General features: G+C 35.3%; 4 protein-coding genes across 5 annotated transcripts; 1 reads left to right on the top strand and 3 right to left on the bottom strand.

Moving 5' to 3' along the window:
• Positions 1 to 1,164: 1,164 nt before the first annotated feature.
• On the top strand, positions 1,165 to 6,397 carry tpk2 (thiamin pyrophosphokinase 2). Its single transcript, XM_058784452.1, has 8 exons — positions 1,165 to 1,380; positions 1,858 to 2,096; positions 3,780 to 3,843; positions 3,931 to 4,061; positions 5,175 to 5,293; positions 5,743 to 5,875; positions 6,056 to 6,152; positions 6,261 to 6,397. The coding sequence occupies exons 1-8, from the start codon at positions 1,317 to 1,319 to the stop codon at positions 6,305 to 6,307; spliced, it is 894 nt and encodes a 297-aa protein (XP_058640435.1). The 5' UTR covers positions 1,165 to 1,316; the 3' UTR covers positions 6,308 to 6,397.
• A 94-nt stretch (positions 6,398 to 6,491) lies between these two features.
• rhoaa (ras homolog gene family, member Aa) lies at positions 6,492 to 13,828 on the bottom strand. The gene is made up of 5 exons (XM_058784453.1): positions 13,604 to 13,828; positions 9,808 to 9,963; positions 8,614 to 8,734; positions 8,336 to 8,466; positions 6,492 to 8,195 (listed from the first exon to the last, which is right to left on the bottom strand). The coding sequence occupies exons 1-5, from the start codon at positions 13,811 to 13,813 to the stop codon at positions 8,022 to 8,024; spliced, it is 792 nt and encodes a 263-aa protein (XP_058640436.1). The 5' UTR covers positions 13,814 to 13,828; the 3' UTR covers positions 6,492 to 8,021.
• A 1,140-nt stretch (positions 13,829 to 14,968) lies between these two features.
• On the bottom strand, positions 14,969 to 16,575 carry ndufb11 (NADH:ubiquinone oxidoreductase subunit B11). Its single transcript, XM_058784454.1, has 3 exons — positions 16,283 to 16,575; positions 15,848 to 15,981; positions 14,969 to 15,191 (listed from the first exon to the last, which is right to left on the bottom strand). Exons 1-3 carry the CDS (start codon positions 16,475 to 16,477, stop codon positions 15,062 to 15,064), a joined length of 459 nt encoding a protein of 152 aa, XP_058640437.1. The 5' UTR covers positions 16,478 to 16,575; the 3' UTR covers positions 14,969 to 15,061.
• A 771-nt stretch (positions 16,576 to 17,346) lies between these two features.
• On the bottom strand, positions 17,347 to 26,883 carry def6a (DEF6 guanine nucleotide exchange factor a). Of its 2 annotated transcripts, none has more exons than XM_058785923.1 (11): positions 26,647 to 26,883; positions 24,606 to 24,746; positions 24,213 to 24,392; positions 22,770 to 22,997; positions 21,543 to 21,689; positions 21,202 to 21,310; positions 20,338 to 20,636; positions 19,926 to 20,092; positions 18,976 to 19,174; positions 18,168 to 18,282; positions 17,347 to 17,808 (listed from the first exon to the last, which is right to left on the bottom strand). In XM_058785923.1, exons 1-11 carry the CDS (start codon positions 26,740 to 26,742, stop codon positions 17,624 to 17,626), a joined length of 1,866 nt encoding a protein of 621 aa, XP_058641906.1. In that variant the 5' UTR covers positions 26,743 to 26,883; the 3' UTR covers positions 17,347 to 17,623. The 2 variants fall into 2 exon arrangements, with proteins under 2 accessions (XP_058641906.1, XP_058641907.1); XM_058785924.1 differs by having other exon boundaries at positions 18,192 to 18,282; positions 26,647 to 26,879.
• Between the last annotated feature and the right edge of the window lie 861 nt (positions 26,884 to 27,744).

Raw genomic sequence — 27,744 nt, 5'->3', positions numbered from 1 at the left:
TAACTTGAGTTACTTAATCAGATTACTTTTTTCAAGTAACTAGTAAAGTAATGCATTACTTTTTTTTGCACTACAATTTACAGTATAATATCTGCGTTACTTTTTCAAATAAGTAACACCAGTTACTTTATTTTCCCATTTATTGACTAACAGCTCTACTGTTCCCATGTTGAGAAAAATCTGCAGTAAGTGCAATGTGTAAATACAATGGTTACTATAGTTCTAGACTAAATATGAACATGCATTTACTCATCTCACTTGCACAAAAACAGATTTAGTATTCCTCAAAATGAATAAAAACTTACCTGCTTATTCGTTTCACATTTGGTGTGAAAGGGCTTTTACATATGCCAAAAATAGAACTTTTTTAATATTAAAAACATACAAGCAAGCCCAGCCCAGTTGAGAAAATGTAACACAAAAGTAATGTAAAGCATTAATTTCCATAAAAAGCAACTAGGTAACGCAATTAGTTACTTTTTAGAGAGTAACTCATTATTGTAATGCATTACTTTTAAAAGTAACTTTCCCCAACACTGTGTATGTATGCATGTATGAAGGAATGAATGAATGACATTTTTGGCACTGGTAGTAACAAAAAAATTACTTTTAAATTCAGCATTTTGTTGGAAATTGTGGTTAATATTTCACGGTTTTGTTTGAGCCTGGAGCAGTCAATGTAATCTTGACTAACTTTGCCTTTCATATTAGGTTGTTTTAACCAAATTGTCACTTTTTTATAGACTTATAAACGAACGAGCATGTTCATCTAAAACTGTCAATCACAAAAGGATGGTTTATAAACCGATTTTACCTCACTATCTGTGCCAAGACACAAGCCAAGGCTGTTTCACAAAGATTATATGATAATGCTCATAAAATTAAATCACTGAAGACCCACAGAATATAAATGATCAGTAAACGTTTTGCATTGCATATGGAGGACTAACATGCCCTGTGATTCAGTGCTGAATATTCACCATTCATTACAAAGTATCTTGGCCCAGTAACATTTTGAGTGGCCTTTGTTTTGATCTACATTCGCCCTCTGGTGGAGAAACACATATGAGCAACTCTCGTCATAGCCATAGCCCTTCAATTTATTGTCATAGAGCTTCAACCAATCAGCGCGCAGATCAGCAGAACCTGCGAACCAATCAACGCTCACATCAACAGGAACTGCAACAATGGAGGCGAGCATGAAGCCCGTGGGTGTATGACAGCATGTCAACGGCAAATTAAGCGCAAACCCCCCAAAATCATAATGCACGCTTTCTGAACGGACAGTTAACTGTTACACTTGTGAAATCGACAAAATGGCTTCGTGGTCGGAGAAAATGCTACAACTCCTGCGTCGAATGAATAACTTTCATTTACCAGGTGGGGAAATATTAAAAGAATCATATGACAGAACAATCCATATGCATGTGATCCAGCAGGAATGCATATGTCATACATAGGTCAATGAAGGCTTACTTGATCTTTAAAAATACATTAAAATTAAATTTTTTATTATAATTTTTTTTTATTATGAACATGTTCTCAGTTTATCAATTAACGTAAAAGATTTGTAACGAGTAAAAACTTTGTCGTTTGTAACGACTAAAAAAGTCAAGAAAACCTCAAAAATAATATTTGTAAATATAGTAAATAATAATTAATGTACATTTGTTTCCTTACATTTTTTGAAAACCATTTTGAACTTCTGTATACTCACCTGTATTCGAGGAAAACATGTTATTACTTTATTTTTGTTGTTTATCATTGACTAATATAATACTATAATATACATGTACAATTCCTATACAAATGCATTCATTTACTCAACATCAATGCATTTTTTTTTTTTTACACCAGGTTCTAGTTTAGAGAGCTGTCTACGTTTTGAGATGGCTGGAGAACAGGTTGGATGGATTTCCCCAAAAGTAGCATCAATTCTTAGTCGTTTTCCTGCTGTCTTCAGACCATATGGGAGCACTATAACCTTCAGCTCTGGTCTTGACACTTTTGAGAGCAGATCAGTGGCTGTGGATGAGGTCTTGCAGGAGCTGAGGAGAGACGCAACATTCACCTGTCTCATAGGCTGGAGAGATGAGGTGAGACAGCTCTGGTACATGCTAGATAATTGCACATCTTCATCCTTACTTCTTGATCAGTTATGTGTCAGTTCCTTCCAATGTCAAAAATAATGAGCAATATTTTATTTTATTTTTTATTAATGGGGATTATTTGCTCCCTGCACATGATTTTCAAGCCACCCTTGCCCAATCATATAAAACAACACATCATGCCATCAATTTGTATTAAATAAAAAACCCAGAATAATTCACTACGGGGTAATTTTTAAAACTTTGGTGATTTCATACCTAGGGGCCTCATTTATAAAGATGTGCTTAGAATGATCCTAAATGTGGATATATGACAATTTCGAAAATGTTCCTACAAACAATTTATGAAATGTCTATATGCACAAAATGTTTTTCTAAATGCATCCCACTGTATACATTGTAATGTTACTTTAGTGTAATTGAGATACTGGTAACACTTTACAATAAGGTGTCATTTGTTAACATTAGTTAATGTATTAACTAACATGAACAAACAATGAACAATGCATTTATTACACTATTTATTGATCTTTGTTAGTTTTAGTTAATGAAAATACAGTTGTTCATTGCTTATCCATGTTCGTTCACAGTGCATTAACTAATGTTAACAAACACAACTTGTGGTTTTAATAATGCATTAGTAAATGCTGAAATTAACAGTAACTAAGATTAATAAATGCTGTAGAAGTATTGTTCATTCTTAGTTCATGTTTACTAATGTTGTTAACTAATGTTAACTAATGAACCTCATTGTAAAGTGTTACCGAGATACTATTACAGTTTTTATACATATTTTGAATATTTTGGGATATTATAGTTTTTATTAATATTTTGAATATTTTTTAATTTTTCCATTTTCAATTTAATTTTAGTTCAAGTTTGGTCGTTGTTGTGTTTTTGTCTTTTTTTTTAGTAGTAGTGTTTGTTTATTTGATAAATGTCTACATAGTTTTTATACATTTTTATTTCAGTTTTAGTTAAGTACATCAAGTAAACAAATCAAACTAAACGAAAATGAGAAATATTGCCCTAGCAACTATCTGAAATGAATGTTAATCTTTGCATTATAATAAACTAGTGCTGTCAAACGATTAATCGCGATTAATCGCATCCAAAATAAAAGTTTTTGTTTACACAATATATGAGTGTTTATTATGTATATATAAATACAAATACCTGCATGTATATATTTAAGAAACATTTTATGTTTATATATTAAATATATTTTTATATAATATAAAATATAATATAAATTTATAAAAATATTAACGTAAATATTTTCAAAATATACTGTATGTGTGTGTATTTATATACATAATAAACAAACAGTACACACACATATATTATGTTAACAAAAACTTTTATTTTTGGATGCGATTAATCATTTGACAGCACTATAATAAACATGAAATTGGATTGGATCATTTACTTTATTAAAATTGGGTTGCTTTAAGTACTGGTAAATATGAGCACAAAAAGTTTGTACGCATACCATTAAGTTGGCGTATACATACAGACATTTTCATAGCAGTTCCTGCAAATCCTGATATGTTCCTCACTTTTGATATAGGATGAACTTCATGGAATTTGGGATCAAATCCGATCATACATGCGTTTTATAAATAAGGCCTCTGGTTTTTTCATAATTATCAGAGTGTATTTTATTTTCAGCAATATGCTGTGATGCCCAGGTATTGCGACCCTCCGCTGATGTATATGGAGAGAGCAGCTACAAGTATGTTAATGAAATATTAATTTTATGCTGCTACTTTGTCACAGAGAATGACACTTATAGTTGTTTCTAAATAATGGTCAAACACAGGTCTGTTTGGGGTGAAACGGTACGGCGTCCATGTCAATGGCTACACTCGGGATTCAAGTGGCAACCTTAATATGTGGCTGGCACGACGATCTCTGACCAAACAGACATATCCAGGAAGACTTGACAACATGGTAATTTATTAATAAACTAATTAATCAGCTCATTACAAGAAGTGCCACACCAAACTTACACCACAGGTTGAGTCAACAGTAGGTTGAATCATACTGTTACTTTTAACACTTAAATCTCTGACTCCTTCACACTACACGCTCATTTATCTCATGTCGTCAACACCCTTTGCACTTCAGTACAGTACTACCTCAAGGATTCATCCAATTATGTTAATGCTACATTTGCACAGCTGCCGTTTAATTACATAACTTATTTTTTACATACTTAATACATTCATGTACATACAACACTTTAAACGTTTATGTATTGTATTCAGCCTTTGTGTGGGGTTTTGTAAGTCTGTTGTTTATGCAAGTTATATTTGCACTGTTTTTAATTTTTGCACATTGCATTGTTGTCTTTACCTGCTGGAATTTCCCAAAGTAAAAACTTTAATTGTACTTACGATGTACCCTGTATATATGACAATAAAAAACATTGACGATTTTAACATACACTTCTGTTCAAAAGTTTGGTGTCAGTAAGATTTGTACTTTTATTCAGCAAGTATTAAACTATTTAACCTGACAGTAAAGAGATTTATGATGTTACAAAAGATTTATATTTCAAATAAATGCTGTTCTTTGAACTTTTTATTCATCAGAGAATCCTGAAAAAAATGTATCATGGCTTGTACAAACATGTTGAGCAGCACAACTGTTTTCAACAATGATAATATATAAAAATCATGTGCACCAAATTAGCATATTTGAATGATGTCAGATCATGTGACACTGAAGACTAAAATATTTAATATATTTTAAAATGTAACATTTACATTTTAAAATATATTAAAATAGAAAACAGTTCATTTTGAATTGTAAAAATATTTCACTATTTTACTGTATTTTAATCAAATTTCTTTTTTTTTAAATAAATAAGACCGATCCCAAACTTTTGAACAGTAGTGTATAAAATAATTAATACACAGTAATAAATTGTGTATATCTGCTTTAAATGAGTACAGTGTGCTTTTAAAGCTGACTTCAGAGCTATAAAAAACACTGACTAAAAACTACAAATCTCCCATTTTGATATAATGGGGTCTTTAAAGGATTTGATTTATCACTCAGGCGGCTGGAGGACTGGCAGCAGGCTGTAGTGTAAGGCATACCATGGTAAAAGAGTGTGAAGAGGAGGCCTGCATCCCTCCAGGCCTGGCAGAGCAAGCGCGTCCCGTGGGAACTGTGAGGTGCTTAATCTTTTTTCTTTTCTTTTCTATACCACTATTCAGGTTAGGTCATTAAAGATGGTTTACAACCTATCACGAAGCGCAAAAGCAATTGCTAACAGCTGAATTTTAAGATTAAAGATGCATGTTACAGTTTTTCTCTATTCAAAACCTTTCCCAGATACCAGGGTAGATATAAACTCTCTCAACTCTCCTGCAAGAGACTGATTAATACAGCAGAAATGCCAGAAATAGCTTCCAACTGGCAGGTTTCCAGAGAAATATTCTGTGCGCACAAATGAAGATGACCAGAATTCAAGATTTATGCAGGCTCAGAACACATCAATGTGATCAAAGACATGAATGCTTGTCACAGGCATCATTTCTGCCTGGAAACTGTTTACTGTGTTTAGCTAAATTGAAAGACGTCAATCTTCAATTCATGCCTCCTCTGTCTCTTTTGTCTGTAGCTACACCTACGAAGATGACGAAGGAATATTTCCTGAGTGTCAGTTTGTCTTTGATTTAGAGCTGCCTCTCAATTTTCAGCCTCACATTGGAGACGGAGAAGTGCAAGCGTTTTACTACTATCCAATCGAGAAGGTGAAGGCATCCCATTGATTTTAGGTTTGAATGCTGTGTGATGTGTTTTATATAAGAATAGCTGTGACATACGCGTTTGCTTATACTTTGACATGCAGGAAAAAAGTGTTTTAGCATTGAGGCAGCTAAGGGGTGGCACATCTTACCCCCATTCTCCTCTGTGTCATTTGTTGATTTCAGGTGAAAGATCTCCTGGTCAGTGAGGAGTTTAAGCCAAACTGTGCCATGGTGGTTCTGGACTTCCTCATCAGACATGCCATCATTGAGCCAGACTCAGGTTTGTTACACACTGGAGGTCAAAGATGTTAGAATTCGATAGCATGTACATTTAAATGAAAAGTTTAACATGAGAAAGGCTGTGACTTAGGTTTCTCTCTCATTTCAGAGCCCTATTATCACGAATTTGTGGCTGGATTGCACAGATCACTGTAAAAACTGACTGACTGTGTTACGACTTCTGTCAACCTGCAACCGTTTGGTATTTTTGTTATCTACCTCCGCTTTTAACTCTTAACATCGTCAGCATGTGTACTTGTTTACTGAAGACCACATCTAGCTGGTGAAGACATTTTACGCAAACATAACCCGGAGAAGAGACACAGAATAAAGACCCAAGCAAAGTTACCCTATAAGAATTTATTTTTTCAATACATTTCAAATGAGTCTGTGGAAATCCAAAGATGCACTGGTATACAAAAGATAATTGATGCATCAAAGGCTCTTTTTCTTTTACAATGAAATGCAGAATCTCTTCTAAGAAATTACTTGCATTTAATAATATGGCATTAAACAGCTCTCTCAAAATCACATTTTCGCTACTTTTGTCCTTCTTTATTTCTTTTAAAACTTTTAAATTCTAAGATACTAGAATTTGTAAAATACGCAAAAACGATATAGTATAAGCCAGTAGAATTTCACAAAAAAATGAAAAACATACAGTACAGGAGAAAAAGAGGGGAATAATAAAAAGAAAACAAATGGGAGTGAAAATGGAGGGAGTTTCTCATTTATACAGTGAGATAAACAAATATCACTTGTATTTCCGCACACCAAATAAAAGCCTGTCATGCAGGCAAAGAGGAATACGCGCAAAAATAATGTTACTGTCACCTTTTATAAAACTTATATATATATTGCCAAAATCGAACAGTGTCTGACAGTCAACATACAGAGCTGTGGTTTTGCTTTGAGCTCCACAAGGGCTGATTTACTCAAAGTTTTTTCTTTTTTTAATTACAATACATGAGCAAGCACATAAAATACTCACAAAAAAGGTGAATTAGTATGATCATTGCTTAACGCATCTTACTTTGAATTTTATAGGCAAATGGCAAAAAAGTACAAGATATATTTAAATCTTATTGGAATAAAGAATTGTAAAACTACCGCTACTTTCAGCTATTTTAAACCAGTGACTAAACCGCCAATTTTGCAACGGGACAGGAGGGCACAGAGGAACCAGTTGTGTTAGCCAACAGTATTAGCGTGTTAATGTAAGAAAAAAGATCGATCGTTAAACATAAAAATGTAGGCATGAATGTTTTACATAAGACGGCACTAGGTTCCTGGGAGGTTTATAAAGGGGATCACGGGAGTCAATGTCTTGATCCAAAAAACACCTCCCTGCTTGACATGTAGGGTACTAACTAATGCCTTTTACACCCTGAATAATGCACTTAGTGCCAAAAAAGGAATCTTTTTAGACCAAGTCGTTTCTTTCTGTTCTTGCTAACATTGCTGACCTTCTGAGCAGAAGATGTGGTACGGGCCAAAGAATACATCGCATATAAGCCCACCCCAAAAGCAAACCTTGAAACCACGTCAATCTTTACCCTACATATACACTATCCTTACGCTTGTGATCAGTCTGAAGGCTTAAGGTCAACTAATCTTGATTTAAAAGAGGACTGATGGCCATAAAAATGTATAAGTCCCTTTTTGCCGGTGCAGTTGTCCCTACAATCTTCTGTAGTTTCCTTTGGCCTGGATTGAAAATGACCCTCCCTGACCCCCGAGTACATAATTAACACTAGGGGCGTTTCTTCCCTCTATTTGCGAACTTTTATAGCTCTTTCATTTTCCTTGGCCTAGTTTGGTTACCCCTTTCCCTCCCTCGTTCTTTTCTTTTCTTTTCCTCTCTCGTTGTCTATAGCAAAGCGCAGGGATTCTTCTTGCCACGTTTTTTGGCTTGGAGTGCCGCTCTTGTGGCCATTTCGAACACTTCCCTCACGCCCTCCTTAGTTTTAGCTGAACACTCAAGGTAGCCGAAGGCATTGATGCGATTAGCCATATCTCGCCCTTCCTCTGGTTTAACTGGTTCCTGTTCAAGGGAGAAAGCATTGACGGGGCACTTTAACAAAACACTTTAACACAGCAGTAACAGCAATTTGTCTAACTTTTTATGTTATTTCCATAAAAATATAGTAACTTTTATAAAAAAGAAAGTGTTAGCCCACACACCTGTTTCATCTTCAGAAGCTCCCGTCGAGTGTGATCATCATTCCGTAAATCTTTTTTATTACCAACCAGAATTATTGGCACATTTGGACAGAAATGTTTTACCTCCGGCGTCCATTTCTCTGGGATATTCTCTGTATGCATAGAGTATGGTTTTCAATAGAGTGACCACAGGAATGTGGTCTTACAGTATAAGATATTTAAAGCCTGAAATTAGGCATATATATATATATATATAATTAATATTAAAGACTGGTCACTGCAGAAAAAGATTCTCTCACCCAAACTGTCAGGGCTGTCTATGGAAAAGCACATGAGGATGACATCGGTGTCTGGGTAGGACAGGGGCCTCAGCCTGTCGTAGTCCTCTTGTCCAGCTGTATCCCATAGAGCCAGTTCCACCTGCCAACAAATGGTTAAAATTATATTATCAGCATAACAATTTGTGTAAACACTGATTGAACAAATGAACATGAATTTCTAAGGATTTAGCAGCACTCGAGCTGCCTGAACTCCACAAGTTTGTGTAAAGTCTCATGATCATATCTGAGAATGATCCAACATCCACCTGTTCAGTGTCACAAAAATGAGTTATTCACAAAAATACACGCAATTTGTATATATAGTTAACAACCATTCAAATGTTTGGGGTCAGTATGATTTTTTAAAAAGAAATGGACGCGTTAAACTGGTCAAAAGCAACAATAAAGACATTTACAATGTTGTAATAGATTGCTGTTTCAAGTAAATGCTGTTCTATTCATCAAAGAATCTAGAAGAAAAATGCATCACAGTTTCCACAAACATTGAGCAGCACAACTATTTTCAACACTGATGATAATAAGAAATATTTGAGCAGCAAATCAGCATATTAGAATGATTTGAGTAATGAGTACGAAGACTTGAGTAATGACGCTGAAAATTCAGCTTTGCCATCACATGAATAAATTACAAATGTATATTAAAACAGAAATAAATCATAGAAAATAGAAAAATGTTTTTAAATTATAATACTATTTTGCAATATTACTTCATTTTTTTTTTGGTTAAATAAATAAGAGACTTCTTTCAAAAGCATTTAAAAATCTTACAGACCCCAAGACTTTGAATGGTAGCGTATGTTAAATATTGTATATTTTAACCGTATTCATATAATGTATTTAAATATAGTTGTATAAATACACATATTATTATATTGTAGTTAATCATTTCACAGATTGCACACAATGCTTTCCAACACAAGCCCAAAAGACAATCAATCACTCACTGTTGACCCAAAATAAACCCCATTCATTACAAATGAACTCTGCATAAAAATGCAAAAATAAGAATACAGGAAGAACACTATAAAGAAGTTTAAGAACAATCTGACGAAGCTACTTGTTTCAAAAGGTCAAATTGCTACAGAAGAGACACATGTATGCTGTAATAGACCAGCGATGACTCTGGGTCTGATGTCAAGGGACATCCCTTACCTGTTTGCTGTCCACCTCAATATCAGCAACATAGTTCTCGAACACTGTGGGTACGTAGACCTCAGGAAACTGGTCTTTACTGAAAACGATGAGTAAACACGTCTTTCCACATGCTCCATCCCCAACGATTACAAGCTTCTTACGAATTGCAGCCATCTGTCACACAAAATAAAAAGATCAGCCAATAATTACATGAGGCAGGTGGAAATTGTTCCTACGCTGGAATTGGCAACCATTTTTATTACATAAATCAAACCTTTCTCTCTTTTTGATAAATAGAGAATTGTTTGTGTATGTCTGCCCTCCTCTATTGTTTCATGTGGAAGATCAATTCTGAGGTGGAAATACTCCAGACATTCTTGGAAAAAATATGTAAACCAGGCATACAACCACCTGTGTTACATATAACTAAGCCCACCATTCATTATATAAATATTTCACATATAATTAAAACATGTATTAAACACTTCCATTTTGATTAATTAACATTTATTGAAAGAACTACAAAGCAGGGGTGTGTTTCCCAAAACCATCGTTAGTTCCATTGAACTCTACTGGTATTAATGACGGAACTTGCGACCATAGTTGCTTTTGAGAAACGCACCCCAGAATGGACGAACATGCATTTTAGTTAGAGATCGACCGATATATCTCCCGATATTTAAGCATTTTACCATAATCGGATATCGGTTTTGTAATATCGGATTCACCGATAAACTGTTTATTTAACATAACAGCCATTAATGCACAAATTAGATGTATTACATAAATGCCTGATATTATACAGCTTGGCTCTAAGAAATCGAGACGGAGTCACGTAAGATAATCCATCAGTCTGTCCCAATAAAGACGTAACTTTGCCTGAATTAAATAATATGCAGCCATGAATGAGTGCATGTTGGAAATAAAAGTGCTGAATTTAATTCTCTCTCTGTTGTCTATGCTCATCATTAGTCTCGTGAAGTCGGAGTCACGTAGGCTAATCCGTCAAGTCCTCTCCAAATAAAGACGTAACTTTGCATGAATTAAATAATACAGCCATGAATGAGTGCATGATTGAAATAAAAGCGCTGAATTTAATTCTCTCTCTGTTATATGCTCATCATTAGTCTCGTGAAGCCGCTTTTATATTGCTGTCCACTCAGCGGTTGATGCTCAGGAAATGCTTCACTCGTTTAAAACAAGCTAAATTATATTAACATTTACTATATAACCATTATTTCGTTAATAAACATCTAAATAAATACATCGCTATGGAAATTAATTATTTATAATCTCCGCGAGCGATCGCAATTTGAGTAGGCTATAGTTCTGTGTAAATGCATAGATAAACCGCACCGTCAGCAGGCATTTCATAATCTAGAATGACAAAAAAACATATTAATAATTCTGATATAACATACCAGTTGAGAAATGCAATAAAACACTATGTTTTGTTTGTTATATTTCAATATTCCAGAGAATATTATTCAGTGAATTAACATTATCCAGTGAATTATTCTTCACTCTTTAGCCTATTAAACAGCTTATAAACCTAAAACTGTAGTTTAAAATGAAGTTATGACTCATGTCCTTTATTTATTTTCTCCATTTGAAAATGAGACCTTCTACATTTATTTTGCTTATTGTTAAATCAGTGTTGCCGCTGATGCTTTTTATAAATAAAATGAAAGTGTTAATTTTCAAACTTTTTTTTTAAACCAAAAGTGAAGTATGGACTTTATTTACTGAATAAAGTAAATAAACAGTAAATAAATATTGGCTCTGCATATCGGTTATCGGGCACATAAACATGCAAATAATTGGTATCGGTTATAAAAAATCAATATCGGCCAATCACTAATCTTAGTTTTAGCATTTGATATTCAACAATCATCACTTTTGTCCCCACAATGAAAATAATGTAAGTGGGTAAAGTTCATAAATTAAAAGCGTGCGTTGTGAGCACAACTGGTTCAGTTAATGCTATTTATATGAGTCTTAGGTGGCTTATTAGGAACAATAGGAGCCAATGGTGTGAAACCAACTTGACAAAAAAGTTATATCTATGAATTTTAATTACACAAAGAGCATGAGCATCTTTTTCACCTGAAGAAGCTTATTAAATGTGACCCTGGACCACAAAACCAGTCTTAAGTCGCTGGGGTATATTTGTAGCAATAGCCAAAAATGCACTGTATGGGTCAAAATTATCGATTTTTCTTTTATGCCAAAAATCATTAGGATATTAAGTATAGATCATGTTCCATGAAGATATTTTGTAAATTTCTTACCGTAATTGTATCAAAACTTAATTTTTGATTAGTAATATGCATTGCTAAGAACTTCATTTGGACAACTTTAAAGGTGATTTTCTCAATATTTAGATTTTTTTTGCACCCTCAGATTCCAGATTTTCAAATAGTTGTATATCGGCCAAATATTGTCCGATTCTAACAAACCATACATCAATGGAAAGCTTATTTATTCAGCTTTCAGATGATGTATAAACACTTAAAGACTGGTTTTGTCGTCCAGGGTCACAAATATGTTATGAATGTTTATTTTTGTTGGTCTACTGGCAACTCCATATTTTTATGAAATCCATGTATTCAAATATTCGGACTGCATTAATTTATCAACCGGGTTTAAATCACTGTGGATACTAAGAAAATATTTTCTTTCGAGTGCTTTGAGTTAGGAAAAAGCATTAAACAATTTTGATGAATCTACATTTTTAATGAGAGAACCACTGATTGAAATTGACAAATATGGATTACAGTTTAAGTATTTGACATTCAGCATCCATCTCCACAATGAAAACAGTGCAAGTAATGTTCATAAAAGCTTGTGTTGTGAGCACATTTAATTCAGTTAATGCCTTTTCATGGGCTCTCAGTGGGCTCATTAGGAATAACAGGGGTCTGTGGTGCTGTTCCTTGCGAACCAACTTGATTGCTTGCTAGTTAGAAACAAATAATTTACCTCAGGCCTTTTCTGTCTTATATTTCAAAACAAAACAACAAGTGAGCTCATTAGGGTTCCTTCCCCCATGTCTACATTCATATTTCAGCCATTTTAATGATCTGTACACTGGGTTCTTGTGTTATTATAGCACTGCAGTATCAACCCTCCTCACACACACACCTCCCAGCTGCTGTCACAACACACCGCACCCTACTCAATTCACTGATCAACGCCGGCAAAACACACATTAAAGCATTACACATACATTTAGACTCGCTGTGAAACAGCTGACTGCAGTTAGGTCAAAATAATGTCGCTTAAGTGACCTTTTATAGTTTAACAATGAGTCAACCATTGATTCAACGAGACTGAAAGCTTAATGACTGATATAATAGCCATTTATTAGTGTTATATTGCAGGAAAAAACTAGAGATGGTGATTATAACAGCTGCATGTCTGCGCCAAACTGGATCAGTCCCGGGTTTACTCCCTATGCTAACTGGGACGCCTCATCTCACGCCCTAATAAGTGTAAAATGAGCACCGTTTGGTTTAGATTCGACTGGATCCACAAATCAATTCTAGTATTAAACTTTCCAGACGCGTTACAGTCGCGATCATCGGAGTTTAATGTAATTATGAACTCATGTTCGGCATCTTGTTGTTCGTCCGTTTCCGTCATCATCACACTTAGCCGTTTAGCACTGAGCTAGCCGCATATAAAAGGCATCTTTTATCTCGCTGGAGTGGTTTTTTAAAATGCTAAACTGTTGTATTGGCTCTAGACCGTATGGAAAATTAATAAACATATCGATTGTAAATACCAGAGGCGTTTTTGTGTGAGTATTTACCGTTTTTGTTTCAGATGTCCTCGCTTTCTTTATCTTTTCCTGTACGACCCCAAGGCCCCGCCCCGCAGACAGTGCCACGCCGCTAAGACACGCCCATTCTCGGTAGTTTCCACCAATCAGAGAGAGAGACGCTGGAGTGACGTCCGAAAGCAGTAGAAGGGCAACATAATTTTTGAATGAATTTTTAGTTGAAATAGACTTTCTTCTCATATCTCTTAATTTAAATAACAATATAATATATGACAGAGTCCTAAAACAGTGTAAGGAATGTTTGGAGGTAATATTGATGGGGTTCAATTTACTTCCTCTATTTGCCAATGTTTCCCCATTTGATTTACTTACTTTTATTTTATATATATATATATACACACACACACTTTTTACATGTAAAGTTTTGTGTAGATGCTCTTTCATGTTCCACTGAAGGTGTACAGTATTTACATTTAGTTATTTAGCAGATGCTTTTATCCAAAGCGACTTACAAATAGGACAATAGAAGCAATCAAAACCAACAAAAGAGCAACAATATGCAAGCGCTATGACAAGTCTCGGTTAGCATAACACTACACGTCGTAGCAAGTTTTTAAAAATTTTTTATAAAGAAAACTAGATAGAATAAAAAAAGAAAGCTAGTGTTAGAGGGTCAGATAGATACAAAGAAGACTAATAAAGACAACAGATAGATAAAATAGAATTAGAATAGAGAGTGCTAGAGTTTATTAGGATTCAAATAAAGATGGAAGAGATGTGTTTTTAGCTGTTTCTTGAAGAATTATTTCTGTTTCTTTAATAAAAAATGTTGGAACGACTGATATATGTGGCTTCTTCATAAAAACAACACAATGCATTAAATGCTGTTCTGTTTCTGTTGTAAGACATCATTCAAAATTTTAGTTTCTTATGAAAATAGTCTAAAGATACTGATAAATATAATAATTTAAATAAAACAAGATAGAAATGTCCAGAAAATGTAAATCTGAAGTGTTGATGGCATTTTGAAACACCTACTCTCTTTAGATTCTGCATTGTCACAATCCTGTTTAAAACATTACTTTCTTGAAATTTTAGCCGAGGTAGTATACATACCAGTTTTAAAGAAATATATTTTAGGTTATATGCCCAACATTATATTGCACCACAAACCAGCTACTTTCAGATGTTGTACAGCATAGAAATACTTTGGCCCTGTCTGTAATTCTTAATCTTACATGCTGTTAATAGTGCAATCAATAAAATAAGAAAGATTACATAAAACAACATGCATAAACACTCAACTTTGTTACACCCATACGTTTGCAAAAAAAAAAAAGCTAATTCTACAGGTTCATGCTTTTTCAAGTATCAGTTGAAAATACCACAAACCACTATATTATAACATTTTTTATTACATTATTGTTGAAGGGAGACAAATGTACAATGAAACACAAATTAACAGGATAATTGTTGACAAAATGTTGTCTACTCCTCTCCAGAGGAGGGCAGAACAATCGTGCTGGGATCGTAATAATTTTCAGTCATGAGGGGAAAACCCTCGGCTTCCCTCAGTTTGATCAACCTTTCAGCTTCCCGGCGAGCCCACTGCCTCATACTGTTAGAGAAAAACAAGATAGAGACGGAGATTATGGACATTAGATTAAAGAAAAAGGCAAACCATTATTCCTTCAGATTAAATAAAACAACAGAAAATGCACACTTGGAGACCAGTGCATCTAAGTAAACCATTAATTAGCCAATTAAAGCAGGTCAAGATAGAAATTGCTTTAAATTACAATGATATATAGAGTAAGCAGCAAATTCACCCTCCACATTGCACTATTTAATAGCTAAATGCTTTTTTTCCAAGCTTCAAAATTGAGATTTATGTCTTAAAATCAAAATAAACCTTTACACGTGTTTTTTTGGGGACTTCATCTTATGCCTAGTTTTTTTGAAACCTTTTGAACAATTAGAGCACAAAGTCATCGAGAATATTATCAAGCTCTTCTTCAAACATTCAAACAGACTAGATGATCGATGTAGATATTATCTGTCTCTTCCCAAATATCTACAGTAAAGACTTTTCAGTTGAAGTAATGTGCAACATATAACTGCATAGCAGTGAAAAGTAGGAGCTTCACAATTGAGTTATAAATTTCATGGTTCACTCATGACATATAAAAACATATGCATTAAGGATATTAGATTCTGATTGGTCAATCACTGTATTCTGTGCAAAATTTACAGTCCTTTCATTCACGCACTTACCCGTGATCCGGTAAATAGTGGATAAAAGTCCCTCCAACAACAATGGTCACAGAAATGCCAAGGAAAAATGCCAACCTCATGTTCCATTCATCCACAAAAGAGTCATGATGATGGAAGCCATGGAAATCTGGATTCTAAAAAGACAAAGATGAACATTTATAAACTTAAACAAGTAAACACAAATATCACTGCAGCAACAGAACAGAATAGAAACATAGCAGGCACAGCTTTGCAATATGCAATACCATGCATATAATAAATAAAAAGTGGAGTTGGATCATACAGTGCACAACGTAAACATGTACCTGTCAAAACTTCATAGTTTAGAATGTGATTTTATTGAGCAGCCTAAAAGTATTCAATCCCCGCGTGTCAATTAACCCACTGCTAATTACTTTCCGTGCATCATTCACATGCGTTTTATGGTCCTCTTACCTTCTCAAACGGGCTGACCTCTGCGTGTCCATGACTGTCCTGAGCAGCGGGAGACACGGGCTGCTGCAGATCAGACGCCACCGCCGCTCCAGACGCGCTGGACTTCGGCGTCTGCGACACACAGCGGCTCCCGAGCGCCGAGCTCAAACGAACCCGGGACAGGGTGGGCCAGATCCGGCTCAGGCGTGAAGCCATTTTCCCCTATTCTCTGTACTCAGAAGCTGTTTCGAGACAGCTACCGTTCCAGGTTATTTTTTCCGGGTCAAAATGAGGTTCTGTAAGTTTTCTGCGATCCTTACCGCCACCCGGTGTCGCGGATGTATTATATGTACGCAAAAACGGCTAGTTGTAGGAACCATTGCCAAACAGCAGGTGCCTCTGTTTAGATTCCTTGTGTTTACAGTTCTGAAATGGATCTGTAGAATCAGGTTTAAAAAATAACAATGGCTTGGCAGTAAACTATTCTACGCTTTCCACATCGTGCATTACAGAATTCCTGTGCAGCATTGTCATTTTTTTTATACATTACAAAGCCATGTGTGCAATATTCAATTCACTCATTTTCCATATTATCTGTACTCTCTGCACAGTATATTAGCTCTCTGTACATATACTTTTAATATTATTCTGTATAAGCTCTTCTGTACTTCTGTTTTGCTTTATGTAGATTGATATTCTGTGAGTACCAGAAGTTTCTGTCCAGTCATATTTCCTGTGTGTGTAAGCACTTAACAGGTTCTAAATTTGCATAAAAATGCTTTTAAACGTGTACTTAGGGAATGACTGATACACTATGATTTTAAGCATAAATTTATCTCTAAGGTACATGTGTGTGCCATTCAGTTGTCTTCATGGGTTTGTTATCTGACTGCAGAAGCAGGAAGTTGTCAAAACCACAGCCTCTTCAGCTCTTCAACATGTTCCTCCCTCACAAGAAATCCAGTTTACACGCATGAACGTTTGCGAATCTCTTTGTCTCACATTTAAAATGCATGAACGCATTCTGGTGCTAAAATTAGTCCATCAAATCCTTTTTGAATTCACCACAATAAGACATCTTGAAAAATGCTTAATATTTATTCAGTGTACATTTAGTCTATATAAGGTTTTGAGTAACTTAGGAGTCAATCAGATATTTAACAACTACAGTACAATACTTTTCAAACAGTGTGAAGTGTACAAAATATTACTATTTAATAACAAGCTATTAACAAACACTGACAATATTTAAAAAAGTATCCTTTTTTAACGGCATGAGGTCTTGGCATCTAGCAAAAATAACTTTCCTTCATTCAAATCAGTCTTAACATTGAGGAAGAGAGATTTTTTCTTCTTCTGAGGTTAAGGTATTTCCATATCTCCATTTGTAGACAAACGCTTGTCAGATTCACACCCTCCTCTGCTCTCCATGTTTTCTTTGCTTTCCTCATCCTGCTCATCTGATTTCTGCTTCATACGTAGTCCTGGATCCTTCTGCGAAGGGATGCGAAAGCTTGAAAACGATCCGCCTCCTGAGGGCCGTTTTTCTAGATGATGACACAAACACAAGCAAAAAAAATATAGAGAAGTTAGAGGGAACGTATTCATTGTGAAATCAGAAAAACAAGGGTGAATTATCTTAAAGGAGTTGTATTAAGGGAATGAGGTTATGTGCATTTTATTCTCAGAAACCGCAGTGAAAACAGACCTAGATCTCATAGATTGCATGCCACTCAGAGTCTTTGCATTAACCTCCTACTCAACATATGCTGAAATGTCAAGTTAAACCAAAGATCTTGATTACATATATAACGTCTTAGATGAATCTTCTCAATATCAGCCAAATTCAAACCATGAAGCATAAGAGCTGATGAGGTTAGATTGTGTTTTGTGTCTTGAAACTAACCTAACCCTAAGGTAGTGTGCATACCTCCTGGTCCAATAGGATGCATTAATCTGTTCATCTGAACATTCCAGTGTTTAACATTGGTGCTGGCCTGACGAAGCTTCCTTTGAGCAGCCTGTCAGAATAAAACAATACAGATTTAGCTAATGTTAGCATCAGTGCATTAACTGAAAATATTACTAATGAAGGTATTGCAAAAATATACTGCTGTTCAGAAGTTTTGGGTTTGGTAAGATTGCTTAATGCTTTTGAAACAAATCTCTTATGCACACTGCAGGCTGCAGTTATTTGATAAAAAAAAAAAAAAAACAGTAATATTGTGATATATTATTGGAATTTTGGGGGTATATAAAAAAAAAAAAAAAACTGTAAAATGTCATTTATTCCTGTAATTACTCCAGTCTTCGGTGTCACGTGATCCTTCAGAAATCATTCTAATATGTTGATTTGGTGCTCAATAAACATTTCTTGTTAATATCACAAACAATTGTGCTGCTTTATTTTATGGAAACCGTGATCCCTTTTTCTGATTAATAAAAAGTATTTTTTCTATTAGATTAAAAAAAAAAGTTAACATCTTTACTGTCACTTTTGATCAATTTAATGCATCTTTGCTGAATAAATGTATTCATTTCTTCAATAAATACATAAACAAACAATCACTTTAAAATGGTAGTGTAGGTCTTGCATTTATGGCAATGTAGGTCCTGCATTAAAAACAAAACCAAAAACCATATAAACTATAATATATAAATCTGAGCTAATCTCTCTGCCCTTGTTTAGATCAAAACACCGTTGCAGAACTCACCACCACATCCTGGTCCACTCGGTGGCGATTGGCTCTGACCTCCTCCAGCTGCCTCTGTGCCTCCTCCAGAGATCGAGACTTACTTTCCATTTCCTGTTTGAGCTCTTGTTTCTCCCGCTGGGCACGCTGGATATATTCCTCCTGCTCCTCACGGAGAGACATAAGGGCCTTCATCTTCTCCTCTTCCTCAGCCAGTAGCCTGTAACAATGAGGCAGTGAGCGATGTTTTATTAGCATAATAATTTGAGAAAAATGTTTGTGTGAAAATTAAGTGCTTCACTGGATGGAAGAACATCTGATGTGGCACAAATTTGCTTTTTAATTTCACTAGTGACCTAGAAATACTGCTGAATCTTAAATATTTTATCATTAATTTTACATTTGTCACACAATTTCTTTGTCTAAAATCTTAAAAATCATAACACTTCAGTGTGGTCTCAGATTAAATGTGCACTCAGCTGTATATTAATATTTAAAGTGTTTTTTGCTTACAATGGCATATTGCATGCATGTATTGTAGAATGAATAGATTTGTAACAGCAGTAGAGTCGTATTGTATTTACTGACCTAGAAACAGGTTTTATTTGTATATATTATATATCATTATTATGTATATATTCATTTCTCTGGACAAATATATTTATGTTAAAAAAGCTTCTTTTGTCCATTACTTCCTCTGGTAACTTCCTCTTCATTAATTCCTGCAAAACCTCATGCAATTTTATATGGGAGAGCTTTTAAAACATTATATTTCCTCCCTGAATAGTACTAAAGTATTTTAGCATCTTGTTTTGTGAGACACAACACAGTACATTTAATAGAAAATGCAAAGAGGGCACCAAACAGTGTGCAGATGTGCCACTGAAAAGCCCTGTTATAACATTAGTGTGTTTGAGTGTGAAACTGAGCATAGGTGCGTTGCTCAACAGTGTTTGTATGCTGCTGCTCACCGAGCCTGTGCATAGCGGAAGGCCTCTTCGTCCTGCCTGGCTTTGATTTCCTGTTGTAACGCCTCCTCTAGCCGCTGCTGCATGGCCTCCAGTTCTTTGATTCGTGTTCTCTGTCTCTCAGCCTCGGCCTCCTTTAGTGCCATCTCAGCCTGCATGCTCGCTCGCGCCTGCACACAACCAAACACACGTCATATATACCTCACATTGACCTATCTTTATCCATCAGAAATTAATTCAAAATGCTTTTAAATTGAAAAAGCATTGAAAAATTGCAATTTGTATTTAAATAAGGTATTGTATTTTTTTATTTTTTTTTAGAAAAATTACAATTTTGAACGATGACATGACAAAGCCTTATTTTAAAGTTCTGAAAAAGGTAACATTTTGAAACAGAGATAGATAGATAGATGACCTCTTCAGCCTCTTTGAGCTGGATCTCCAGGGCCTGCTGGAGTTGTTCGTGTTGCTGTCGTCTGCGGTGTTCGTCCTGCTCCAGCAGCGCCTGCGCCTGCCTCTGAGCCTCCTTCAGCAGCTCCAGCTCTGCCATCTTCCGCTCGCGCTCCTCCTGCAGGGCCCGTAAGCGCTGCATTTCCTGCTCCTTCGCCTCCCGCCTCTTCTCTCTCTGTTCCCGCTGCTCACGCCGTTTCAGCTTTAGGTCCTTATGAAGAGAAGCTTTGCCCTCCACATGCAGCCGGATGGCTGTTTGGATAGCTGGCAGAAAAAAAAGGAATACTATAAATACAAAATTCTGCATTTTTGGAAAAAAATTTTTTGATCGGTGTCAAGGTGTTCCAAGACGTTTTTAGCCTTTTGCTATGCAGTTGCTCTGGTGTTGTGGTTTCGGGGCCAAGTCTAAAAAAAGCCCATCTTTAAGTCTGTATGATAATTGAGGCTTAAGTTTATGGGATATTTTTCACCTGTTTAATTATCCACCAGGTGAAAGTTAGCTAGGTAAGTTCAAAAGTTTCCCTGTGCAGTTTCATTTAAGAAAGTCTCACAAAACACCCAGTGAGTAAAAAGTCAACCTTCGAAATGTCACAGGTTTCCACTAACAAAGGCATTTCCAAACCACAGTGACAGTGATGCATTATTGAAAAAAAATATATGTTTAAAGGTTACACAACAACAATGACCAATTGTAAATGTAAAGAAAAGTGTCCTGACGAACAAGGTGTCTCTTGAAGAAAGGGAAACTAGACAGGGAAATAAACATCTTCAAACTCTCCCTACAATTTACAAACAAAACACCAGACAAATTATCATAATGCATGCAGACCTGTAGTCCACTCCTGCCTCTGTTTGGTGTCAGATGCACTGAGTTCATAGGTCTTGGTGAGCGTCTTCAGACAGAACATACACCTCTTCCCATCTCTGTCAGGAAGAACCTTATATACAGAGCAGAGAAACATTTCACACCTGGCTCTGTTGATCACAGAAGCAGCTGTTCTCTTTGTATTGCGTGTTAATGGACAGACAATAACCAGCTAAAAATGCTGACAAGTTCCTGTGTCTCATGCATTCATGAGGTGGTACTGATATTATGTCACTATATACCAGCTTTATACCAGCTTTACTTCTAATAACAACACATGCAAAGCACAAACACTTGTACCCTACCTCTACACAGCAGTTTCCATCTAGCTGAATGTTGCCTTTACGGTCTTTGCGGTCCTCGCTTGTGAAGTAAATTAAAGTGCTGGGTCTCAGGGTGAACCAACGCTCAATCCAGTTTCTCCTCAACTGACCTTTCTTCCACAGATATCCCTGGTGGCAATAAAAAATAAAAAATAAATAAATAAAATATACCCACAGACACATAATTGCACAAAAAGTATTTGCTGAAAGTTGTTAGTATTTCAATATGTACACGAGTCACATTATAATGTTGTCATGTTCAACAGGATCTTTCTCATGCCATGTGTGTGTTTAGGGTGTCTCCGGGACATACTACTGATATTTTAAAAGGACACTAAAACTTAAAATCACATTATTTAATAGATTTACATTTGTTTAGTGTGTAACGCCAACTTTTATTTTTTATATATTATTTTTATATTAAACGTAGTTTTTCATTGAAATGGTCAAAAATTATAATCATAACATTGTTACAAAACAATTTCAAATAAATGCTGTTTTTTTTTAAACTCTTCAACTTTAATAACAAAAAGAAAAGTTTCTTGAGCAGAAAATCAGCATATTAGTATGATTGCTGAAGGATCGTGCGACATTGAAGACACTGAACACACAAAAAAAATTCACCTGTCACTACAGGAATAATTTTCACTTTAAAATATATCTAAAAAAAAATTGTAATAATATTTCACAATATTATTTTTACCTGTATTTTGGCAAGCAAAAATTTTTTTCTTTTAAAAACGTTCTTACAGACTCCAAACTTTTGAACAGTAATATATATAGAACTTGAAATAATATGTTGGTAATGATAAATATTTTTTTTGTATTTTGCAAAGCTGTAACTACATATAGAGGCTTGGGGTCAGGGTTGCCAGGTCTGGAAAACAAAGCAGCCCAACTGATACTCAAAACTAGGCCGATAACAGCCAAAACTAACTCAATCTGTTTCTGGGGAGTCAAAACCACCTCCTTCCAGGGGGTTCCTAATCTAAAAGAACTAAAAGAACAAGCCACAGCAACAGTATAAAAGTAGCCAAGGTATGCGGGAAAACCGTGGACTTGGCAAAACTGCTGAGGGCAATGGTTTAAGAATCAACCATAAACAAAAATCACATGATTTAGTCATAGCCCAGTTTCCTGAGAATGACATTACAACATAACAGACATGATTATTAAATAAATACTAATATAAATAGATAAAGCCAATACCTCTTTCAACACATCACCCACTATTTCCCGGTACACCTCCTCTATTGCCATACTGATGGTTTCTTTGGCAATGCCCCTCGTTAGTTTCCCAGAATTCATCATCTCCAGAAAGGCCCATACAATGAAGCCGTTCTGCTGAACAGAATCTTGAGAAATGAAGTCTTCCAGTTCAACACAGTTCAACTCAACGCTCATAGCCATGCATAACTTCTTCAGTAAATATTCAACCTGTGAAAAAAAAAAAAAAAAAGCAATAATATTTACATATGAGTTTGTGTGAAGATAAGAGCAGCCATCTGATGCTGCTGCAGTGCATTTACCAACCAGCTTAAAAATACTGTGTTCAAACAGCACTTGTTTATTTTAATCTTTCTTTCTCCACTTCTGTGAAACTGTCACAAGTTACATTTTACCAGCAGTTGCAAAACAGGGCACAGGAAATCAACCAAGCTGCAAGATGAGAAACACCACAATGGCGTTGGGAAAACATACAAATTCAGCAAAGACATAAAAGACAGAAAGAGAAAAAATGACATTATTTTAACCATATAAATGCAGCTGCCAAAAATGATATTACAGTTTGTAAAGGCTTGACTGTAGTATCTTATCAGCCAAATCTGTTCTAACATCTTCCCAGCGATAGCTACATCGCCCTTATTTCCTGACAAAAGCTATTTTAAGAAAGCAAACAACTGCTAGTTTGAGGAACATATGGACGCGTTATGCTGTTCACAATGAAAATCAGATGAACATGTACTGATGGCTACTAGCTGATTTGGCCCAGTGATTATATCTGAAACTGAAAAACCTGCAGGGCTTTTGATGGTAAACAGTTTCATTTGAAGAGTAAAAATAGAAATAAGCAAAAAGCATATAGCCAATGGTGGTCCTGTGGTTAGCAGCAGGTTTACAGTGTATGATGTGATTTATACTCAAGTTCTCAGCATCGAAAGAGTCAGGAGAGAGATAAAGGTACAAAACATATTCTAGTTTTAATAAGAGTAATATAAAGAATCTAAGTATTTGCAGAGGCATTTGAGAGTCACACTTAAAATGTGTGAATATCATTTCATTTCAACAGAATTTTAAACTTTTAACTACCTGGTCTCATTTTAGTAAATGTGTGATGTCAGTTCTCCTCAGGATAACCACATGTGAAAAGATACAATAACATCTGCCAAGATGACAACCAGAAACTGTCTATATAAATATTTTTGTCTTCACTTTAAACAATATATCTGTTGTTTATCATTTGAAACATGGCTAACTTCTTTATCTTTAAGACGGAGGGCACTTGGTTTGAAATTTTATCAAATAAAATGTATGCATTTTGAAATAATATTTGTAGCCACTGTTTAACACTTTGAGAATAATGGAACATCTAGTACTCGTAGCAAAACTGTGTACTGATGGGCTAAATGACACACAATGCATGAATCTCACCTCATCAGGGATCATGACCAGAGGATATCTGTCCTCCGAGAGAAATATGAACAGGCACCAGAGCCGGAAGGCGTCTTTTCCAGGTAAAACGCACTTTCCCTCTGGTCGGTAGTTCTTCTTGGCAGTAAGAGTCCAGCAGAGCTCATCCACATTTTCTTTGACAAACGTGCCTTCCACCACCTAACACAGAGGAGACAAACACTCAGTCAGAAACTGACCAAAGAAGAAATGCAAGAACGTTCATTGATAAAAACAATATTTTTTTCCAGTTTGAGTTATACTGACCAGCAGATATACATGCACAAAAAACACATCGTCTTACACAGGATGATATATAAAGCCTGTGTCTCCAAACACAACACACACTGTAAGAGAATAAGAGAGGCTGTGTACCTTGTCCAGGATGTATTTGTTGAGGTAGGGCATGTATCCCTGACTGGACACTGGACCGTCGTCATCATCTCTGAAGTGTTCCTCGAGAGCCGCTGGGTCGTGTGGGATACACAGAACTGTGTAAAGATTATGAGACAAGACCTGCAGAGCAATAGCACAGATCTTAAACAACATCATATGCTAAAACTCATATATACACAAAGTATTACATGAGAATTTATTGATACTTTTATCAAAGGAATTTATTGATTCTGTTACTATTGCATTAAGGAATAATTCACCCAAAAATGAAAATTTAGGCCATCAAAGATGTAGATGAGTTTCTTTCTTCATAGGAACAGATTTAGCTTTACATAAATTGCTCATCAGTGGATCCTCTGTAGTGAATGGGTGCCATCAGAATGAGAGTTCAAACAGCTGATAAAAACATCACAACAATCCACAAGTAATCCACATGAGTCCAGTCCATCAATTTATGTCTTGTGACAAGCTGTGTATTTTTAAGAAACTAATTCATCATTAAGACATTTGAACTTTAAACTTGCCCAAATACAAGTCCATAATTCATGATAAAGTCCATTCCTTTTGTCCTGATATCAAAATCCACCAAAATATTTGTTTAAAAAAATATTTTGGTCTGTCTTTGCTTGTAAACCGTGCTTGATATGCGCATATTTATCTCTTGATTGAAACAAGACAACTTTTTTCACTAGAGAAAACAATACAAGCAATAGTTTACTAATGAATTTGTGTCGTACAAACAAACAGCTTTTCAATTCAAAAGATGTTAACTGATGGACTGGAGTCATGTGGATTATTGTGATTTTTTTTAATCAGCTGTTTGAACTCTTATTCCGACGGCACCCATTCACTGCAGAGGATCCCTTGTTGAGCAAGAGATGTAATGCTACATTTCTCCAAATCTGTTCAGATGAAGAAACAAACTCATCTACATTTTGAGAGTGAGTAAATTTTCCACAAATTTTCATTTTTTGGGTGAACTATTCCATTAAGTTTTACACCATTTTGCAGTTCAGAATAGGCCTGAAATTCGATTTTTAGAAGCATAAATATTTCATGCATCATTAAAACCTCGAAAGGAAGTAGGCCACAGGTAGAGGTCTGATCTATTTATACACACTCATTTTAGCATTCTCTGCTCACACAGAGGTTTGATTTAACCCACAATCACAGGATCAAAAGTCTTATTTAATTACTTCAAAAATAATTAAAATAACACCAGGCAAGATTTTGAAACACATAATTTGTGGATAGACTCTCAACAACAACAGCAGGGCTACATTGCATTACTTCTCTAACTTTGCTTGGGAACTTCTCTAAATGATTCTTTGAAAACGACAGAGCTGAAGTTGTGGACAAGAGATGAGTAGATCAAACCATGATGTTACAAAGTACAAAGAGTGTGATCTCACTACACACATCCGGTGACCACCGTTCTCAGAGCTTAAGATTCAAAGTTGAACAGCTTGAGCCCATTTACAGCTTCAGACCCAAAATGCCCAAGAGTCAGAGAGGCTCTGCTACAGCCGGTCAGCTTGAGATATGGACTGGACAAAACCAGTCTCATGTATATGGTATAAGATCAGACATAACCTTTATAAATGCAGAAAAAAGAAGAAAACATGAAAGAGAGAGAGGAAAAAAAGAAAATAAGAATTCCCATTAAAATAATGTGGCTGTTTGAATGAACAGGTCTGTTCAGTCTTATAAATTGGCAATTGTAAAAGAAAACCTGTGACCCAGATATTCAGTAAGTTCACTATAGACCATGTGGCATAATGACACACAGGAAACACAATCGCAAGCAGTTAAAGCAAGTGCATGGCATCTTTTAAGCATAACATTATGGAAAAAAACCGTGTGCATGAATTGACTACTGATCCTTCTTTCTGTCCTTCAGATCAAGGAATATGTTTAAGCATTTTAAGGCCTTGAGATCTGAGAGCCATACGGGACCCCAATTTTCAGCCTCCAACATCTGAAAGTTTTATCATAGTGCATGAATGGATTTGCAGCTCACCTTGAGTTGAGACTTGGACACCTTTCCACTCTTCTCCACATCTAGAGCGGTGAAAGCATACCAAATGGACTTGAGCAGTTCTGAGCGCAAGTCCATGACTGCAGCAATTTTACTCTCCGTTTTTCCTTTTTTCACTGCCTTCTCTTTCTCTCGCTCTGTAGTTCAAGGCCACCCACACCCACAGCAAAAGTGTGCATCCTCCAACAGGCAAATCACACCCCCTGCTGGGCCAAACCTCAATCAAAAAGGAATAAAGTTTTGATTTGAACTCAAAACAGAAGGCATCAAAGCAAAAATGGGTACGTAAAAGTACTTTCTGAGATCAATGAAGTGTTTTCTCACATAGTCATGTTAAACTTGACAATTTGGAACAAACCAAAGTGGTCTGTAAGAGCCAAACCCCCTTTCTAAGTTCATATACAGTCTGTATCTGGGTCTATTTATAAGCTATGAAAGAGGAAGCACCCAATTGGCTTTGTGAAGACAAGTAACTAACTAAGATACATACACATAGATATACTAGATAGATAGAGACAGGCAGAAAGATATGAAAGAGTGAACACAAGCCCCAAGTGAAAGCCATTTGCAACTTCCAAGACTCCCCTCTGTCTGAAAAGTTATGCAAGAAAATTTTGTAAATAATTATTATTATTAGATCGTATTAATAATCATATTATAAAATACATAGTAGGTTTCTGGATTAATATCATGAAACCATTCAAGATATTTCTGCCCAAAAAAAATTAAATTTTGTAAACCATAAAATTAAGCTTGAGTAATAAAATGTATTGCATTTTGACATTTTCATGACAGTTTAACATTACCACATATTTACCCAATAATTATATAAATAAACAAAACAAATATATTATTAAATATATAATAACAAAAACAAACAAAAAAACCTTCTGGGTGAATATCATGAAACCAGTGGAGATATTTCTGCCAAAATAGATAAAATAAAATAAAAAAAGACACTGTATAATCATAAATTTTGACATTTTCATGACAGTTTAACATTACCACACATTTACCAAAAAATAAATAAATAAATAAATAATACAACTTTTTAGTATTTATTGTACTGGATTTCATTTA

This window comes from Onychostoma macrolepis, chromosome 08 (genome assembly GCF_012432095.1).
Source record: "Onychostoma macrolepis isolate SWU-2019 chromosome 08, ASM1243209v1, whole genome shotgun sequence".
Classification (NCBI taxonomy): domain Eukaryota; kingdom Metazoa; phylum Chordata; class Actinopteri; order Cypriniformes; family Cyprinidae; genus Onychostoma; species Onychostoma macrolepis.
The sequence above is the reverse complement of the archived record's forward strand: the minus strand, read 5'-3'. Positions and strand labels throughout refer to the sequence as shown.

What these genes read in the sequence shown, in the direction of transcription:
- tpk2 (XM_058784452.1), top strand. Translation starts at nt 1,317, where the DNA reads ATGGCTTCGTGGTCGGAGAAAATGCTACAACTCCTGCGTCGAATGAAT. An exon ending in GAATAACTTTCATTTACCAG is followed by an intron (nt 1,381 to 1,857) that starts GTGGGGAAATAT and finishes TTTTTACACCAG; the next exon opens with GTTCTAGTTTAGAGAGCTGT. An exon ending in ACTACTATCCAATCGAGAAG is followed by an intron (nt 5,876 to 6,055) that starts GTGAAGGCATCC and finishes TGTTGATTTCAG; the next exon opens with GTGAAAGATCTCCTGGTCAG.
- rhoaa (XM_058784453.1), bottom strand. Translation starts at nt 13,813, where the DNA reads ATGAGAAGAAAGTCTATTTCAACTAAAAATTCATTCAAAAATTATGTT. An exon ending in GGACATCTGAAACAAAAACG is followed by an intron (nt 9,964 to 13,603) that starts GTAAATACTCAC and finishes TTTGTGTGACAG; the next exon opens with ATGGCTGCAATTCGTAAGAA. An exon ending in AGCTTCTGAAGATGAAACAG is followed by an intron (nt 8,196 to 8,335) that starts GTGTGTGGGCTA and finishes TCCCTTGAACAG; the next exon opens with GAACCAGTTAAACCAGAGGA.
- ndufb11 (XM_058784454.1), bottom strand. Translation starts at nt 16,477, where the DNA reads ATGGCTTCACGCCTGAGCCGGATCTGGCCCACCCTGTCCCGGGTTCGT. An exon ending in AGGTCAGCCCGTTTGAGAAG is followed by an intron (nt 15,982 to 16,282) that starts GTAAGAGGACCA and finishes TTGTCTTTTTAG; the next exon opens with AATCCAGATTTCCATGGCTT. An exon ending in CACTATTTACCGGATCACGG is followed by an intron (nt 15,192 to 15,847) that starts GTAAGTGCGTGA and finishes TTTCTCTAACAG; the next exon opens with TATGAGGCAGTGGGCTCGCC.
- def6a (XM_058785923.1), bottom strand. Translation starts at nt 26,742, where the DNA reads ATGGACTTGCGCTCAGAACTGCTCAAGTCCATTTGGTATGCTTTCACC. An exon ending in GAGTGGACCAGGATGTGGTG is followed by an intron (nt 18,283 to 18,975) that starts GTGAGTTCTGCA and finishes TTATTCTGACAG; the next exon opens with GCTGCTCAAAGGAAGCTTCG. An exon ending in GCACACTACCTTAGGGTTAG is followed by an intron (nt 17,809 to 18,167) that starts GTTAGTTTCAAG and finishes GTCATCATCTAG; the next exon opens with AAAAACGGCCCTCAGGAGGC.